General features: G+C 40.4%; 1 protein-coding gene across 1 annotated transcript in view; it reads right to left on the reverse strand.

The window, feature by feature from the left end:
- The window catches only part of PKD1L3 (polycystin 1 like 3, transient receptor potential channel interacting), a 1,100,724-nt gene that overhangs the window by 340,636 nt on the left and 739,059 nt on the right, over positions 1 to 21,029 (reverse strand). The window contains exon 23 of the mRNA XM_086945530.1: positions 3,205 to 3,390. Within this exon, the coding sequence (XP_086801656.1) occupies positions 3,205 to 3,390 (186 nt within the window). The remainder of the gene's footprint in view (positions 1 to 3,204; positions 3,391 to 21,029) is intronic.

Raw genomic sequence — 21,029 nt, forward strand, 5'->3', positions numbered from 1 at the left:
TAATTACCAATTAATTACTAATTAAAAATATGTACAAAAATATATTAATTAATTAACTAATTAATATTAATTAATTACCAAATAATTATTAATTAAAAATATTTACAAACATATATTAATTAATTAATTATTATTAAATTACTCCCCACCCTTAACCCCTATTAACCCAACATCCCGCTCCTAAACATTAACTACAATTTATATTACTATTAATTAAAAAAATATATTTTTCCTCATATTATTGAAATTTTTTACTTTGACTATTTATATATATTTTGTCGATATTTTTGTACTCGATATTTTTTTCATTATTTTAATCGATATTTTGACCAATGATATTTTTTATATCGATATTTTATTATTATCGATATTTTTAACTCGATATTTTGTCCATTCGATATTTTTGAGTCGATATTTTGTCTGTGCACCGAACAGATACTCTAGATACCCGGTAGCAGAGCTGCCAAACTTGATGGTTTTTCAGAAAGCCTGGCCTCTAAGGGAGAAGATATATGCAACTTTTGGCTTTCCAGAAGCAGTACGGATGGACACTGGACCCACATTTGAGGGAGCTGAGTTTAAGGACTAGCTAGGGAATCTAAGAAGCCTACATCAGAAATTCATGCTGTTGTGGCACTCGGGCAAATGGAGATGTTGAGCATGTCATGCACACCCTCATCAAGGCCCTGCAGATTGTGGTGGATCAGTTGGAGAACTTGGAATGAAGTTCACATTGCTTCTACGCAATTATCCGAACACCCCTCACTGATGATCTATGATGTTTGGACAACTGGTCCAGGACAACATCCCAGTGGGACCAGAGTGGGCACCACACGGTTTTTATGCAATCGGTGCTCCAGAAGGCAGAACCCCAATGAGTGAGGCAGTAAAGCCAGAAGAGCCAGAAACAGTGGGAAACCAAGTATAGGGATAGACACCCTGGTTGTAAATTCAAGTCCCCTTTTGAGAAAAGTAGCGTGGACTGTAACAGGGTTAAAAGACACTATGTTTCTCTGTACAGAGGGGCTAGAAACCGACACTCTGAATGACTCATGGTCCAAGAAGATGGTAATCCCTCCAGGATGCATAGCAGAGGAAGACAAAGATGTACTGTTACCTGGCCACAATCACATGGCAATTCCAAATCTGAGTATCCCGCTGGTCAGTGGATGAAAACTCGACCCCCTAGAGGCTGGGGGTCAGAGTAAGCGGTACAACCCAATCCGGCCCCCAATCAATGGTTCAGACACTATATCTGTTCAACTTGTTCCAATTGCAATCCAAAGTGGTGACAGATGTAGTGAGCCATTCGGCTTCTACGTCTTTGCAGGGTGACCAAAGCAAGCAACCCTTTGGCCAGATGCAGCCGAAGGGAGAATAAAAAGGGAGCTATGCTGCTCGTGGCGAGTCCCAATAGTACTGAAAAGTGATGTGAAGTTTGTTGCTCACCCTCCCCTGCCCGGTCATGGTAGCTAGGGTATGTCTCCCGGCGCCCTAGTACATGGCCGAGGCAGGCTGACAGCACTACAAAATACATACTTACAGATACTGTAGCCGGCCCATATGCACAGTCTGACAATAAGCTTTCTAGGCAGAAGCCTTATCAGCTTTGTACGTGAAAAAAACGCATCCATAAAACTTACACACGAAATGACTGCAAAAGCTAGAAAATACAAGAATACGCATGACTTCATCAACGTACCTAATTGAGCATAAACAACAGACAATGAAGAGGTACACCCACTACAGCACATGCACCATCATCAACAACCCACCAGTGAAGGAACCTGGCAGCAATATGCATCCATAAGCCAAATAAGCACATTAAGGACCTCGCGGAAACAAAAGCCTTTATTTTTGGACTTGTTAGAGGTGACCAGGCAGGATCGTGGTGCAGCACACTCTATGAGTGCAGTACTTCACTATGGATTAAATGACCAGGATACTGATTCTATGCAGTCACTGAAAAAGCTCTTAGGCTGGCATGTACCTGATGTGAGGTATTCGGCAAGTACCGGATCACTTACTTTCATCATTCTGCATTCAGGTATTTGTAATTTTATTTTTGACACTCGTAAGTAGCAGGGCTACAATTCCCAGAGTGTAAAGTAAAAGGCCAGAACTGGATGAATACAACACATTTAGCATACCTCAGCTAAGGAGCTCTGCTTGTGTTAGGAAGACGCACGCACCAATAGTGAACTATTTTCCGCTGTTTACTGGCATTTTGGGAAGTTTGTGCTCGGGTGAGCTATACTAGGGTAGGAAACTAGTGCACCCTAACACATTCAATCTCTCTCCTCTGCTACGGTTGTCAAAAGCGCCACCTATCACTATCAATTGTGAATATGTCTTTCAGTGAGGTGTGCACCACAGCATTTTAAAATTTGCTAGCTACCATCACATAATACAGGCATGGCAATGCGAATGTGTGTAATTGCGAACGATTTGGGCTGTATGGAAACCAGAGACCTAAAGCCAGGGCCACTGGAGTTATGCAGCAGAGGAGATCCAAATTATGACATTGGCTTGACTAAATTATGTGGCTATAAAAGGCAAATTATGAGGCATAATACAGTTCATTTTGTGACACTATTACTTCATTATGATACAATTTGTGCACATGGTATACTTCACCTCATTATTACCACTTTTACAACCAAATACAAAAAAAAGCAACTGTAAGAAGACCAGTTAACCTTTGCGGAGGGAATTCCAGTACGCCAAACCCACTCTGCCAAGTTTTTAGCAACTTTTGATCCTTTAAAGTTATTATTATGCAAAAAAAGCAGTAGATGCAGAATTGCATAATTCCTGTGGCCATGCCTAAAGCTTGAAGATCATTGAACACAATGCCAAGCATAGTGAAATAATTTTACTAGAAAATGGCTCCATGCACCCTTTCAGCACCCCTTCCATGACGTCACAGGAACTGACATCACACATCATTTGACCGGAAGGGTTGAATATTGTACATCTCATCGAAAACTTAAAGATGGAGCATGTTACTAAATATTGAATTGAAAAAGGCACAAAACAGGTTTTTGGGAAGATCAATCGTCAAAATGGTTGAATCAGAGGGGATGAGAACAAAAAGAAGGAGCAGGACTGAAAACAAGATAGGGTAGCAAATACAATCCATAACTACCTCTAGATGAGTCGAACCATGCCTCCCAAAAGCCCAGCCATACACTGGTAACCTACCTTGATAGGTCCCGTAAAGGCTGGAAGAGAGGGTGCTATTGGCCCAACTGTAGAACCGGTCGATGTCTAAGACCTTGTCAAAGTTGCTGGTGAAGCTCTGCTGTATGGCTCGGTTCAGGTAAAACTCATTGGGACTCTTCTCTGTATACGCAATGACCATGATGACAACCAGGAAGATGATGTGCACTGAGAGAGAAATGGTCGGAAATGTGACATTCAAAAACTGTGCAGTGATAGAGAGGTCCACTAGTTTTCCATTTAATAACTGTGCAAAGAGACATAGAAAATGATGTGCATCTAAAAACTGCGTACTGAGACAGATGGCCAGAGCTTAGCCATCGAAAAATAGTGCAGCATGAGAGCAGGCCAGATATGTGCTACTGAAAACCTGAGGGGTGGAGAGACTTGGCATTAAAAAGCTGTGCACTGAGAGACATGGTCAGGTGAGCCAAAAAAACTGTGCAACAAGATGGAAAAACAGATCCGTGCCATTAAAAAAATGTGCACTGAGAGAGAACGTGATATTCAAAAACGTGCCTCATAGGCTTCATGGCATCTGAGCTAGGCCTTAAATAAGAAACCAAGGGCCGGATGTAGGTAAATCTTATTTACAGACTCTAAAATACTGAATTTTACCGATTCCGTATTTTAGATTCGGTAAATAAGATGTAGGTAATTATTCGGTAATTTTTACCGAATCGGACTGATTCGGTAATTACCGAATCGGTATTTACCGATTCGGTAATTGCCATTGATTCCTATGGGCCTTGAGGCCCATAGGAACCTATGGCAATTACCGAATCGGTAAATACCAATTCGGTAAAATTACCGAATTGACAAGGGGGACAGGGTGTCACTTTGACACCCTGTTGCACCCCTGAATCAGGCTTTTGTGCCATGTGACACACATACATGCCCTTAGGGCAAGTCTGTGTGCCACAAGGCACAGGTGTACATGCACAGATGTGCATGTACACAGGAATTCGTTATTTACCATGCAATAGTATTACATGGTAAATAACGAATTCTTAGGGGCCTGTGGCACTGTTTGCAGTGCCACCTACATATAGATTTACCGATTCGGTAAAGTTACCGAATCAGTATTTTACAGAATTGGTAAATTTACCGATTCGGTAAATTTACCGATTCTGTAAAATTTAGGCCCCCTACATCTCAATCACCAAACACCGGTCGGTAACGGCCGAAATCGGCCGATACCGACCGGTATTTGGTTACCTATATCTGGCCTCAAGTTACTTACCTGTAACTGAGGTTATCTAGCATTGGTATCCTTCATAGATTCACATGCCTGAATCACTGCCCGTCGTCAAGATGGGAGTCCCACAGTAAAATATTCAAGCAGTGCATTAAAACCTTCATAGGCTAAAATAGACTTAGGCCATTTAAATAGTAGCATCTCCTAATATTGGAACCCAGCCACTCAGCTTCCAGCACCCTCTAGAACACTCTCAGTATAGGCAGGTTCTCTTCTTTTCTGATTTTCTAAGCACAAGTGGGAAGTAAGAATCCCAAAACTTAAAGAGAACTACCTCTACGGGGAGACGGATGGGTTGCACGTGAATCTATGAAAGATACCAATACTGGATAACCGCAGTTACAGGTAAGTAACTTATTTTCTTATGCAGTATTGGGGTATCTTTCATAGATTCCCATGCCTGAATCATAATAGCAAGCAGTACTCAGATTTGTACTGTCGTTAGAGGAAGGAGGGAGAAATGTAAATCATAACCCGCAAGATACTAAAATATAACAGTGACATTTGTAACCATGTATATACTATTGCAAACTCCGGAAAAATGTCAAAAAGAAAATTCCTAGAAACAAAACATGCATCCTTAATATACTATATTTGAGATGTATCTAATGGAGTGTTTTATAAAAACGAAACAAAAATAAAGCAATTAAGACACTGTTTACCCTCCAGAGTTATACAAAAATCTACATAAGCAACAGAAAGAAAGTAAAGTTATATATTTTAAATAATATATAGAATTTCTCTTTTATCAGACAAAGAGGCTGACCTTAATTGAAGAGATGACACAGTAACGCTTGGCCCACAGCTGCATCCTCACTATGCGTAGATTTGAGACAGTAATGCTGCGTAAAAATGTGGACACTTTTCCATGTCGCAGCACAGAATTTTTTTTTCAAAAGTTACTTCAACGAACAGAGCTGCTGACATAGAAACTACCCTGGTGGAGTGTGCTTTAGTCCTTGTTATTAAAGGTTTGTTAGCCTTATCATGGCAGAATTGGATTGAAGAAGAGACCCACCTGGCAACATTGGCCTTAGTCACTGCTGTTCCTTTTCTGCCTTGTCCGTAGGCTAACAGCAGGTGATCCGTCTTTCTTATGTCTTTTGTTTTATGCAGGTAGAACTTTAAACATCTTTTAACATCCAACATGTGAAAAGCCCTTTCTGCTGGATTAGATGGGTTTGGAAAAAAGGATTGAAAGTATCACTGGTTCGTTGAGGTGGAACTGTGTCTGGACTTTTGGGGTAAAAGTCGGGTTCATCCGTAGAGCTACATAGTTATCAGTGAAATGCAGAAAAGGTTCTTTCATTGCGAAAGCTTTTATTTGGTTAATCCTTCTTGCAGAAGTGAGAGGCAGCTCTGCTTTGTGAATTGGCTCAAACGCCTGCCTCATTAACTGTGCAAGGACTAAGTTAAGCTCCCTTTCAGGAAGAGGTGAACACACTGGGGGAAAAGCGTGGAAGAGGCCCCTTATGAATTGTTTTACAAGACTAGAGGCACAGAGAGACGGAACTTTAGACTTCCTATAGTGGGAAATCGCAGCCAGGTAAACCTTCACTGAAGAGAAAGAGATTTGGCAAAACCCACTCAGGAGGCACTTGAAGCAGGTTAAGGTTGTTTCGTTGGCACCAGAAACAGAATCGCTTCCATTTTAGGCGGTATATCTTGTTAGTGTTATCCGCTCAGGATTTGGCAATAACTTCCGTGCAGTCTTGCAAGATATTCAAGTCCCTGAATTCTAGGAACTCAGGTGCCATGCATGGAAATGAAGAGGAGATTGCCGGTCTTAATGATTCACTTGCCCTTCTCACTCGTCAGAAGAGATGGGGATGGTTGCAGGAGTATGGGCTTCGACTTTGACAGCAAGAATAGCTCCAGGAACCAGTACTGCCTGGACCATCGTGGCGCTATCAGGATCAGACGACAGCCTTCCGTTTTCATCTAGGTCAATACCCTGGGAATTAACGGGATGGGGGGGAAAACCGTAAGCATATATCCTGGACCATTGCATTTAAAGGGCATTCTCCCTCGACCCTGGTAGAGGGTATCTGCTGGCATTATACTGCATTTGGCGTTCTCCTTCATTATGAGGATGTCTCATGCTGGTTTTCCCCACCTTCAAAACACCTTGTCGAGTTGGGACTGCTCAAGCGCCCACTTGGGTGGAGTAGTCAGCAGGCGCTGAATGAATGCCAGAGTGTGACCGTTGGCGACAAGGTCCAGCACCCAGAGATCTGTTGTTATTTTGCGCCACTGGTGGAAACCTTCACACCCACAGGTTGGGAGGGTAGGGAAGCTGGTCTCAGGCATGATCATTGCTTGTTGAGGCATTTTGTTTGCGGTCTCCCAGGCGAGAGAAACCAGCTGTAGATGACTGACGGTAAGATGGAGGATTGTAGGATTGTCAGTATTCTAACTAATCTGGCTGATACAGTTGAGCCCTCTGGTAACCTCTCTTGTAAGGTGAAAATCCTCGTCTACTAGCAATTCTGAAGGGCACCTTTCAATATTGCAATGTGCCCAAGACTTCACGGTGTCAGTGTCATTCTTAATCGCCTGTGGTACCTCATCAATGTGCTTTCCAAACAGGAACTCACTGTTGAAAGCCATATCCAAAACGTTTGTCTGCACCTCAGGACTATAAAGGTGGTTGCTTTCAGCGATCCTTCCCGTCTGAGCACAGCAGCTGCCGCCAGTTGTCTAAAGCCAGTATTGGCCACATCAAGGAAACAGTCAATGGTCTCTGAAGCTGCATGCTCCCTTTCCACTAGTATGTTTCGTGCCTCTTGTCTCTTGTCTTCAGGTAGAAGGCCCATTAAACCTGTCATGTCTGACCACATTTGGCTGTCGTAGCGGCCGATAATGGCTAACACATTCGCTGCCCTATTTGTTACTGCTGCCATAGAAGAGAAATGCTTCCCTAAAATGTCCATCCTACACCCTTTCTTATCAGGAGGAACAGTAAATGGGGTAGCAGGGTTTTTGGAACGTCTTTGTGTCGCTTGAGAAATAACTGAGTCTGGTTTGGGGTGTCCAGTCAGGCAAGACGGAGAATCCCCTGGCGCCTTAAACTTCTTCTCAATACGGGGTAGCACTAGTGGTATGGATGCTGGTGTCTTCATTATCTTGATGCCTTCCTGCTAAATGTAATCTATAATTGGTATGGAGTATACCAATTTCCTTGTGTCTTCCTTGAAGTCATATAAAAAGCTTTCGGTCTGTTTGACCGTAATAAGCAGATACAACTTATTGGCTGCCCTCTGCATTAGATTTTAAAACCCTCCAATATATTCAGGAGGAGAATCTGATGGGAGATGCAGAGGAGGGGAAGGAGTTGGAATAACATAATCGTCCCGAGGATGAGGAGCAGAGATTGGATCCGGCAGCTCACCTTCCTATCTATCCTCGTGCGAAGAGGAAGCATCCGGGGCTCCAGGGTCGTTGGGCCGGAATCAGGAAAACTCACAGGTGTGCTTGGCAGTTAAGCGGCTGGCATACCCTGAGGATCTATTTGAGGCACTGGCCTTTCTGGCTGATCTTGTTGCAGCGGGAACCGCTGCCATTAATCCGCCAACATAGCCTGTAGATCCTGTATCAGTGATGGTGACAGATGGGGCATGCCCCTGGGATGCGGCTCGGGCTGAAAACCATATGAAAGGTAACGGTGAAGCGGAGCCATATACCCCTGTTGGTAGTAGTGCAACTTGTCATGGTAGCCTTCATCCTCATCATCCTGACACTTTACGTGAAGCTCCGATGGGCTGTGAGCCACACCATAAAGACCATCATCATCATTATCCTCTTCGTCGTCTTCTACATAGCCTTCCAGAAGATGCGACGGGAGTAAGGGTGAAACCTTACTAAATTCTTGCATGAATGATGGCCGTAGCAGAGTCTTGGTCACGCTGGTAACCTGAGTAATCTTTGTCGACGGTGCAGACACAGCAGAAAAATAAAGGAAAATGCTACTTTCCCAGTATGCATTTGTTCTTGGCATATAGAGCTGTAGAATCATATGCTTTAGCATATATCGCCATCTAGTGTTGGGTCTGGATGTTTGCACTTTGTTTTTCTTCGAAGAAGTCTTTCCAGTCATGAGGTAGGTAACTCCTCCTATCGGTGATTGTGTGCATGGGCATCGACTCCATCCCCAGATTGTTTTGCCGTAAAGGGTGATGATGGAGTTAGTAAGAGTATTAAAAGAGATGTTCATGTATAACGTATGTAAGTAAGATAGCACTGCAACAGGTAAAGGTATCCAGGGAGGCGGGTTGACGCATATGATTCTACAGCTCTATATGCCAAGAACAGATGCATACTGGGTAAGTAGCATTTTCTGTTCGAGGCAAATGAGCTGTAGATCATATGCTTTAGCATAGACTATACAGAAGTTATCTCCCAAAGCGGTGCCTAACCTGTAGCTGTTGCAGTGGTTTGGAATAATGTTCTTAAAACTGCCTGGCCCACACTAGCTTGTTGTCTTGCTAAGACATCTACACAATAGTGTTTTGTGAAAGTGTGTGGTGTAGACTATGAGGCAGCCTTGCAGATGTCATCTAAGGGTATCTTCCCTAAGAATGCCATAGAAGTCCCTAGTTTGCGTGTAGGATGTGCTCTAGGGGGAACTGTTAATGTGCACTTGGCTTTGATGTAACATATTTGAATACATTTAACTATCCACCGTGCAATACCCGATTTTGATATGGGATTGCCTTTGTGTGGTGGCGCAAAAGCAACAAAAAGTTGTTTGGTTTTCTTAAATGGTTTTGTTATTTACATGTAGTATAAAAATGCTCTTTTGACATCTAGTGTGTTAAGAGCACTTCTACCACTGAGTCTGTTTGAGGGAAGAATACAGGTAACTCAACAGACTGGTTGATGTGAAAGGCAGAGACTACTTTGGGTAAGAATGTGGTATTAGTCCTAAGAACCACTTTGTTTTGGTGTATTTGCAAAAAAGGTTCTTGTATAGTTAGCGCCTGAGCTCACCCACTCTAGGTGATAGCGATAAGGAAGGCTACTTTCCATGTGACACTCTTAGAAAAACAAAAATTCCCTTTTCTTAAATTTTGTAGAGGTATTAAAACCACTCAGGGATTTTTAATCACCAATTTCAAGGATAAACCGTATGTTGTATCCAGGGTTGCATGAAGATTGACAAATTTACAAATCAAACATTTTCAAAAGCAGTCAATCAAAGACACTTGGGACCCAAAAACACAAATAATGCATTCATAGTTCTTTCGCAATGCTGGACTGGTGAGAATATGCACATACACAGGAGAGATTTTTAAAAAAAAGAGAATTTCTTTATTTGATGGTATGACCGACCATATGAGATTAAAACCAAAGCACTTCACATTTGTTCAATAATCACATTAAAAATACACAAACATGAAATATGTCGACGCGGCGTTTCGGTGATGTGAGTTGTCACCTTCTTCAGGACAAGATTTCAATTTAAAATCACTATAAAATTAAAAATACAAAATTTACAGTTACTACATGTCTCCAGTACAAAAAAGTTAATTTAAAAACATATTTAAAAAACCTTTTCAAAGTGAATGGTGCGGCATTTCCTGTGTCTATTACACATGATCTATGAGTTTATTAAACATGTGCATCCTGATCGATCTTTTGGTAGTTTCTCAAAAGGGTCTTGGTGTCAAACAACAGATATTTTGGGGTCAGAAAAACATATATTTTGGTTACAAACCACATTTCATCCAAAACATTGATAGGTATCTAGAACATTTGTAAATCTTGCAACCTGCTACGGTATGACCTTGTTTGGTATCCCTCTGCAAAAAACATTTATGCAGTCTTGACATCTATTGATGGTTGTCTGTTAGAAATAAGAAACCCCATTTTAATTGGGTTGCCTTTTCAGGGCTATTGGGTTTTACTGCTTAAGAGGAACCTCCTGCCCACTAAGTCTATCAATTGACACTTCATCTCACATTATATTGTGATGGTTCTTGAAATTACTTGAAGCTTAATATTATTGTACCTACCTACTTAGTAGGTCCGCTATCGCTTTTATCAATTGGCGATTTCCGGAATTCTTACACCTTTAATTCAGATTCTGAAATTAAAACACGGGTGTCATGCACTTGTTTAGGTCTTTAACCTAAAAGTCATTTAATCACCTAGTAAATCAATACCTTATTTTTATGTCTTTCATCAGGGTAGAAATATCCAATTGTTGTACCCCTCGGAGTTCTTTAAGACAAAAGGTCGTGTTCTCTATATTGGAAAAAGGTATTTCATTCTCATTACTCTTTTATGGAACCTTCCTATTTTCGTTCATTTTAAGAAAACGGAACCTAAAGGAACAGTTAGAATGAGACTATCTTCATTCTTTTAAATCCTTTATTACAACTGCAGTAATATGTCCCTTATGTGTCTACCATTGCCTAGCGTATCTGATCTACATTTTTAAAGTCTTGAGGCGTACTAGTTTTAGTGAGGGTTTATTTACCTGGATCATTCGGTTACGATCCTAGAGTGGACGGTCGTTTTAACTTCTTGCCCAGCTGTATTGTAGGGAGGTAACCCTAAAAGTATATGCAAGGATATATTACATCTCCCCAGATTTATCTCAGTAAGTAACAAAAGCCCATTTAGATTTTTTATTTTGACTTTCTTACCTGGTAGCTGTTTATTATGTTTATCTGTATACTCGCACTGTTTCTTGATTGGCCGCTTATTCTTAAAACTTAGAAAACTCTTGGGCTTCTGGTACCGGGGTTTTAAAAAAGGAAAAAGAAAAATTTCTTTTTACTCTCTACTCTGAATTGCTTAAGGCAGTAGAGTACACGGACACAATCCGCTACTATTTAGCGGGGTTTTTCTAAAATCTCTCTACTTACTGTTTTGAGAAGTTCTTCTGGCGTCTCGGGTGGGCACCTGCAACAACCGTCTTTCCGGGCTGGAATAGCTCGGCTGGAGTCTTAACTGTTTATATACTCTCCCTGATTGCTGAATCGAACAACGATAATGTTATACACCTGTGTGTTTTACGCGGTTGCGTTCTTTTGGACCAAAACAGTGGCGGCCATCTTTTAGTTGATCCCTTCTGGTTAATGGGATGTTCTAATTTCCCTAAACGTTCTACATTCTAACTTCTGTGCTTTCGGATGTTTATAAAGCTGTTTCCTGCATAAAATCAAACTTTTTAATATCTTTTGTTAGTGGATCGGATTTTATCGTCCGGGTTAGAGTGCATTTATGTTTATTAGATCGAGTTCCGATCACGTGTCTTGTTTAAATGCCATGTTTCGGCTCGTTGCGGTAGCGGCCATCTTGGAACACATCGCAGCCCTGTGTATTTACTATACATACCCGATCTTTGTATGTGTTCTCATGTTCCTAAAGAGCCGCATTGATTCACTTGTTCAATTATTATGCTAATGTCGCCTTGTTCTTATTCGACCCTGCTAATATATAGCCCTTAGATGGCGCCTTTCCTTAGGTTGAGATCGTTCTTATAGCTGTGGGCTTACAGGAAAAGACCCGCTCCTATCTTGTTTACTGGGCGGCCATCTTATAGTGCAGTGGTGTAGTATTTCGTTGTTTCCCTTTCATGCAAAAGTTTGTTACTTTTGCATGAAATTTGCATTATTTATTATTGGGGCGAAAGAGTATACACTTGGTTGGCATTTGCTACATCCAGCAAATTAATTTTCCTCCCTCTTGGGTTTTTACAGAGCTTAATAGTTTTAAGCCTATATATGGCAAGAAAGTTTACATTCCCATGCATTGTTGCTGCATTATAGGGTAGTTCTATTATTGGAGAGAGTTTTTAGATTATTCTGTCCCATTCTTCCCTGCTGTTTAATCCATTTCTGAATGTGTTGAATTTGGACATAGAATACTGCTCTCTCTTTTTTCTTTTACTGTCCAGATCTCCACCACGATTGTTCAGTTTGACAACTTCAACAATCCACCATTTGAGGTCCTCAACAGTATGTTTAGACTGTTCCCAGTGCTCGGCTAAAGGTGCATTGGTTCGTTTAGTTCTAATTGAGGATTTATGCTCATTCAGCCTGAGTCTCATCTCTCTTGCAGTCTCTCCAATGTACGCTTTTTGACAAGGACATTGTATCATGTAGACCACATTCTGGGTTCTACAATTGACCAGTTCTTTTTGGTAATGGGTGATTCCATTATAGTCTATTTTGGGACCTTTGATTATCAAGCTGCAATCTTTACACGCACCACAGGGGAAATTGCCAGCCGGCATTTTTCCGTCTATGGTTTCTATCCTATTCCTTTTCATCTCGATAGGGTATGTGTGTACTAAACAATTTTTAATTGTTCTGTTCCGTCGATATGCGAATATTGGCTTTGGAATGGATATGTATCCTGCATTCTGAAGTAGATTCCAATTCCTATTTATAAGGTTCTTGACTTTATTGCTGATGCTTGAGAAATTGGTCACACAGACTAATTTCTGATCTTTTATTGCAGTTTGGGATTTGGGTTCAAACAGACTCTCTCTGTTGAAATATTTTGCTCTTTTATATGCATTTTTAATCATCTTTTTTGGATAGCCCCTTTTTAAGAACTTATTAGTCAGGGTTTGGGCATGTTTTTCAAATTCCTCTTTATCGGTACAATTTCTTCCGACCCTTAAGAATTGGCCAAAGGGTATATTGTTTTTTTGAGTTGCGGGGTGATGGCTTTCAAAATGCAACATGGTGTTGCAATCGGTGGGTTTGCTAAAGAGTTCCACTCTCAGGGTTCCATCTACGGGTTTTATTCTAATGTCAAGAAAATCGCAGCTTTGGTTACTGTAGGTAGACGTAAATTTCAAATTTTTGTCTCCTAGGTTGATCCATTGGATGAACTCTTTAAGTTCATTTTCACCCCCTGACCATATGCAAAACACATCGTCAATGAAACGGACCCACATCCTTATGTTCTCAAAGAATGGGGCCATTTCATTGAATATGTGTGTGTCTTCAAAGGCTGCTACATATAGGCAGGCAAGGCTCGGCGCACATGTAGCGCCCATGCTTGTGCCCTTTATTTGCTTGAACAACTCATCTTTGAATAAAAAGATATTATGGGTTAAGACTATCTCAATACAGTCCACTACAAATTGGGCATGTTCAGATAATTCATCATCTGTCCCTTTTAGAATCTTCTCTATCATAATTTTCGTATCATTTTGTGGTATGTTTGTGTATAGTGCCTCAATGTCTAGAGTCACTAGCCACTCACTATCCACATTAAAGGGTTTATTCTCAATTTTTCTGATTGTGTCTGTGGTATCCCTGATGTAAGCTTTTTGTTGGGTTACTAATGGTTGAATGAATTTGTCAGCGTATTGGCTCAATGGCTCTGTTAAAGAGTTTAGACTCGATACTATGGGCCGCATTGGTGGGTCTCTAATATCCTTATGAACTTTTGGAAGGCCGTAGATGGCGGGTATAACCGGTGTGTCATTTAAAAAAAAAAAAAATTCCTCCTGATTAATGACACCGTTTTCTAGGGCAAAATTGAGTCTACCTCTTATTTTTTTCTTTAAATCTGACCATTCTTGTCGGTTAGAGGAGGCATAGTGAAGGGTATTTTTAAGCATCTCCTGCATTTTACACTCGTATTTCTTGGTATCCATTATGACAATACTGCCCCCCTTATCACCAGGTTTTATTGTGATTTCCTTACATTCTTTCAGGGTTTCTAGTGCATCTTTCTCTTTTTTAGTGAGATTGTATTTTGTCCATGATTTTTGTTTTAGTAGGTCTTCTAATCCCTTCTCTATGACCTTTTCAAAGTTGAAAAGGTCATAGAGAAGGGATTAGAAGACCTACTAAAACAAAAATCATGGACAAAATACAATCTCACTAAAAAAGAGAAAGATGCACTAGAAACCCTGAAAGAATGTAAGGAAATCACAATAAAACCTGGTGTTAAGGGGGGCAGTATTGTCATAATGGATACCAAGAAATACGAGTGTAAAATGCAGGAGATGCTTAAAAATACCCTTCACTATGCCTCCTCTAACCGACAAGAATGGTCAGATTTAAAGAAAAAAATAAGAGGTAGACTCAATTTTGCCCTAGAAGACGGTGTCATTAATCAGGAGGAATTTATTTTTTTTAAAAATGGCACACCGGTTATACCCGCCATCTACGGCCTTCCAAAAGTTCATAAGGCTATTAGAGACCCACCAATGCGGCCTATAGTATCGAGTCTAAACTCTTTAACAGAGCCATTGAGCCAATACGCTGACAAATTCATTCAACCATTAGTAACCCAACAAAAAGCTTACATCAGGGATACCACAGACACAATCAGAAAAATTTAGAATAAACCCTTTAATGTGGATAGTGAGTGGCTAGTGACTCTAGACATAGAGGCACTATACACAAACATACCACAAAATGATACGAAAATTATGATAGAGAAGATTCTAAAAGGGACAGATGATGAATTATCTGAACATGTCCAATTTGTAGTGGACTGTATTGAGATAGTCTTAACCAATAATATCTTTTTATTCAAAGATGAGTTGTTCAAGCAAATAAAGGGCACAAGCATGGGCGCTACATGTGCGCCAAGCCATGCCTGCCTGTATGTAGCAGCCTTTGAAGACACACACATATTCAATGAAATGGCCCCATTCTTTGAGAACATAAGGATGTGGGTCCGTTTCATTGACGATGTGTTTTGCATATGGTCAGGGGGTGAAAATGAACTTAAAGAGTTCATCCAATGGATCAACCTAGGAGACAAAAATTTGAAATTCACGTCTACCTACAGTAACCAAAGCTGCGATTTTCTTGACAATAGAATAAAACCCGTAGATGGAACCCTGAGAGTGGAACTCTTTAGCAAACCCACCGATCGCAACACCATGTTGCATTTTGAAAGCCATCACCCCGCAACTCAAAAAAACAATATACCCTTTGGCCAATTCTTAAGGGTCAGAAGAAATTGTACCGATAAAGAGGAATTTGAAAAACATGCCCAAACCCTGACCAATAAGTTCTTAGAAAGGGGCTATCCAAAAAAGATGATTAAAAATGCATATAAAAGAGCAAAATATTTCAACAGAGAGAGTCTGTTTGAACCCAAATCCCAAACTGCAATAAAAGATCAGAAATTAGTCTGTGTGACCAATTTCTCAAGCATCAGCAATAAAGTCAAGAACCTTATAAATAGGAATTGGAATCTACTTCAGAATGCAGGATGCATATCCATTCCAAAACCAATATTCGCATATCGACGGAACAGAACAATTAAAAATTGTTTAGTACACACATACCCTATCGAGATGAAAAGGAATAGGATAGAAACCATAGACGGAAAAATGCCGGCTGGCAATTTCCCCTGTGGTGCGTGTAAAAATTGCAGCTTGATAATCAAAGGTCCCAAAATAGACTATAATGGAATCACCCATTACCAAAAAGAACTGGTAAATTGTAGAACCCAGAATGTGGTCTACATGATACAATGTCCTTGTCAAAAAGCGTACATTGGAGAGACTGCAAGAGAGATGAGACTCAGGCTGAATGAGCATAAATCCTCAATTAGAACTAAACAAACCAATGCACCTTTAGCCGAGCACTGGGAACAGTCTAAACATACTGTTGAGGACCTCAAATGGTGGATTGTTGAAGTTGTCAAACTGAACAATCGTGGTGGAGATCTGGACAGTAAAAGAAAAAAGAGAGAGCAGTATTATATGTCCAAATTCAACACATTCAGAAATGGATTAAACAGCAGGGAAGAATGGGACAGAATAATCTAAAAACTCTCTCCAATAATAGAACTACCCTATAATACAGCAACAATGCATGGGAATGTAAACTTTCTTGCCATATATAGGCTTAAAACTATTAAGCTCTGTAAAAACCCAAGAGGGAGGAACATTAATTTGCTGGATGTAGCAAATGCCAACCAAGTGTATACTCTTTTGCCCCAATAATAAATAATGCAAATTTCATGCAAAAATAACAAACTTTTGCATGAAAGGGAAACAACGAAATACTACACCACTGCACTATAAGATGGCCGCCCAGTAAACAAGATAGGAGCGGGTCTTTTCCTGTAAGCCCACAGCTATAAGAACGATCTCAACCTAAGGAAAGGCGCCATCTAAGGGCTATATATTAGCAGGGTCGAATAAGAACAAGGCGACATTAGCATAATAATTGAACAAGTGAATCAATGCGGCTCTTTAGGAACATGAGAACACATACAAAGATCGGGTATGTATAGTAAATACACAGGGCTGCGATGTGTTCCAAGATGGCCGCTACCGCAACGAGCCGAAACATGGCATTTAAACAAGACAGGTGATCGGAACTCGATCTAATAAACATAAATGCACTCTAACCCGGACGATAAAATCCGATCCACTAACAAAAGATATTAAAAAGTTTGATTTTATGCAGGAAACAGCTTTATAAACATCCGAAAGCACAGAAGTTAGAATGTAGAACGTTTAGGGAAATTAGAACATCCCATTAACCAGAAGGGATCAACTAAAAGATGGCCGCCACTGTTTTGGTCCAAAAGAACGCAACCGCGTAAAACACACAGGTGTATAACATTATCGTTGTTCGATTCAGCAATCAGGGAGAGTATATAAACAGTTAAGACTCCAGCCGAGCTATTCCAGCCCGGAAAGACGGTCGTTGCAGGTGCCCACCCGAGACGCCAGAAGAACCTCTCAAAACAGTAAGTAGAGAGATTTTAGAAAAACCCGCTAAATAGTAGCGGATTCTGTCCGTGTACTCTACTGCCTTAAGCAATTCAGAGTAGAGAGTAAAAAGAAATTTTTCTTTTTTCTTTTTTAAAACCCCGGTACCAGAAGCCCAAGAGTGTTCTAAGTTTTAAGAATAAGCGGCCAATCAAGAAACAGTGCGAGTACACAGATAAACATAATAAACAGCTACCAGGTAAGAAAGTCAAAATAAAAAATCTAAATGGGCTTTTGTTATTTACTGAGATAAATCTGGGGAGATGTAATATATCCCTGCATATACTTTTAGGGTTACCTCCCTACAATACAGCTGGGCAAGAAGTTAAAACGACCGTCCACTCTAGGATCGTAACCGAATGATCCAGGTAAATAAACCCTCACTAAAACTAGTACGCCTCAAGACTTTAAAAATGTAGATCAGATACGCTAGGCAATGGTAGACACATAAGGGACATATTACTGCAGTTGTAATAAAGGATTTAAAAGAATGAAGATAGTCTCATTCTAACTGTTCCTTTAGGTTCCGTTTTCTTAAAATGAACGAAAATAGGAAGGTTCCATAAAAGAGTAATGAGAATGAAATACCTTTTTCCAATATAGAGAACACGACCTTTTGGCTTAAAGAACTCCGAGGGGTACAACAATTGGATATTTCTACCCTGATGAAAGACATAAAAATAAGGTATTGATTTACTAGGTGATTAAATGACTTTTTGGTTAAAGACCTAAACAAGTGCATGACACCCGTGTTTTAATTTCAGAATCTGAATTAATGGTGTAAGAATCCCGGAAATCGCCAATTGATAAAAGCGATAGCGGACCTACTAAGTAGGTAGGTACAATAATATTTAAGCTTCAAGTAATTTCAAGAACCATCACAATATAATGTGAGATGAAGTGTCAATTGATAGACTTAGTGGGCAGGAGGTTCCTCTTAAGCAGTAAAACCCAATAGCCCTGAAAAGGCAACCCAATTAAAATGGGGTTTCTTATTTCTAACAGACAACCATCAATAGATGTCAAGACTGCATAAATGTTTTTTGCAGAGGGATACCAAACAAGGTCATACCGTAGCAGGTTGCAAGATTTACAAATGTTCTAGATACCTATCAATGTTTTGGATGAAATGTGGTTTGTAACCAAAATATATGTTTTTCTGACCCCATAATATCTGTTGTTTGACACCAAGACCCTTTTGAGAAACTACCAAAAGATCGATCAGGATGCACATGTTTAATAAACTCATAGATCATGTGTAATAGACACAGGAAATGCCGCACCATTCACTTTGAAAAGGTTTTTTAAATATGTTTTTAAATTAACTTTTTTGTACTGGAGACATGTAGTAACTGTAAATTTTGTATTTTTAATTTTATAGTGATTTTAAATTGAAATCTTGTCCTGAAGAAGGTGACAACTCACATCACCGAAACGCCGCGTCGACATATTTCATGTTTGTGTATTTTTAATGTGATTATTGAATAAATGTGAAGTGCTTTGGTTTTAATCTCATATGGTCGGTCATACCATCAAATAAAGAAATTCTCTTTTTTAAAAAAATCTCTCCTGTGTATGTGCATATTCTCACCAGTCCAGCATTGCGAAAGAACTATGAATGCATTATTTGTGTTTTTGGGTCCCAAGTGTCTTTGATTGACTGCTTTTGAAAATGTTTGATTTGTAAATTTGTCAATCTTCATGCAACCCTGGATACAACATACGGTTTATCCTTGAAATTGGTGATTAAAAATCCCTGAGTGGTTTTAATACCTCTACAAAATTTAAGAAAAGGGAATTTTTGTTTTTCTTAGAGTGCCCCAAACCCCATCTATTTTCTCTGAAAGGGTTTCTCCTTTAAAAAAATTTCCACTTCTACTTTCCATGTGAGAAATTTTCGTTCACATTTCTGCAATGGCTCAAAGGGTGGACCCATGAGTCTTGTAAGAACTATGTTTAGGTTCTACACAGGCGAGGGTGGAAATCTAGGAGGAATGATTCTTTTAAGTCCTTCCATGAAAGCTTTAATAGCAGGCACTCTCAACAGAGACAAGTGCTGCCTGTTTTGTAGGTATGCAGCTATTGCAGCAAGATGTAAGCATATAGATGTGTACGCTAAATTTGTATGCTCTAGGTGTAACAAATAACAAATGATGTTCTGTATAGAAGCATCTAGTGGATTGATTTGATTATTGTTACAGTAGACAACAAATCGCTTCCACTTTGCTGCATAGCATGCTCTTGTGATAGGGCGTCTAGCCTCTTTGATGACATTCATGCAGTCTGGCAGAAAGTTAAAGTAGCCAAACTCTATGACTTTAGGTGCCAGATCGCAAGGTTGAGATGACTGGGATCTGGAAGTCTTATCTCTCCATGGTTCTAAGTGAGAGACTTGGGGGAAAGATATACTTTTTGGTGAGGAACTACTGATAATTCCAACAGGGTTGTGAACCAGGGTTGACGGGCCCACAATGGAGCAACCAGGATTAGTAATAGGGAGTGCTGCTTGAGCTTCCGAACCACTAACAAAATTAGTGGGAGAGGTGGAAAAGCATAAGCAAATAGTCCTGACCAGTTCATCCATAGCGCATTGCCTTTGGACAATGGGTGTGGGTACCTGGACGCGAAGTTATGCCATTTGGCGTTTTGGTGTATGGCAAACAAATCTATTTGTGGGTAGCCCCACATTTGAAATAATGGATGAAGCACCTGAGGATGCAGTTCCGATTCTGAATCTGCTGTCTCCGACGACTGAGCAGATCTGCAATTTGGTTGTTTACTCCTGGGAGGTCTTCTGCAAGGAGATATATTTTTTGAGGTATGGCCCATTTCCAGATGCTTTGAGCTAGTTGTGAAAGCTATAGAGAGTGTGTGTCCCCCTGTGCTTGTATGTAGTACATTGCTGTCATGTCTGTGCGAACTAAGACAGCTTTGCCTACTAGAAGCAGTTGAAAGGCTTTTAATACTAGAAAAATTGATAGCAGTTCTAGATGGTTTATGTGGAGATGTTTTTATTGTACTGTCCACATGCCCCGAATGGTATGGTTTTGAAGATGTGCTCCCCAACCAGTGAGCAATGCGTCTGCTGTTAGCACTATTTGTGGGACTGGGTCGACAAATGGCCGCCCCTTGGAAAGGTGTTGTATGTTCCACCACTGCAGAGAGCAATAGGTGCTGCCGTCCACCAACACTAGATCTTTTAACTGACCTCGAGCCTGGTTGCACTGTCGCGCTAAGCATTCCTGTAGGAGACACATTTGGAGTCTTGCATAAGGAACGAGTGTTGAGGCTGAAATTGCGATATTAGATTTTGCATGTTGCGTATCCTGACTGGGTTGGGGAATGCTAGAGCTTTGCAATTATCTATTGTGGCTCCCAGATATGGCTCTTTAACAACTGAGCATGATCTTCCTGGTTTCCCGCCAAAACCTGGCAAACGGCAGTTCGTAGCGCCAAGACGCCCATGGGCATTCGTAGCGCTCTACAAATACACAAATCAAATCAAATCAAATCTTGCATGCAAGATGGCTGTGAGAAGTTGGCCTGGCATATGCTGTCCACTATTATAGTGGGCACCTTGCACCAGTCCAAACAACCCTTATTGATGATAGGTTTAAGACAACCTTTATTGAAATCTATCCTAGTGGTAGCTATGGAGAGCAGCCTTCAGGCTAAGTCTTGAAGGAGTGTAAAGCAGCTTGGTTTACCAGATTATCACCTCTTGAATGTCTAAATGAAAGGAGAACCACACAAGGTATATATATATAATATATGTATTTATTACTAAACCCTCTCTAGTAATCTCTTTATGAGATTACAGAGCAGAGTACA

Source organism: Lissotriton vulgaris, chromosome 12, assembly GCF_964263255.1.
Source record: "Lissotriton vulgaris chromosome 12, aLisVul1.2, whole genome shotgun sequence".
In the NCBI taxonomy this organism is placed as follows: domain Eukaryota; kingdom Metazoa; phylum Chordata; class Amphibia; order Caudata; family Salamandridae; genus Lissotriton; species Lissotriton vulgaris.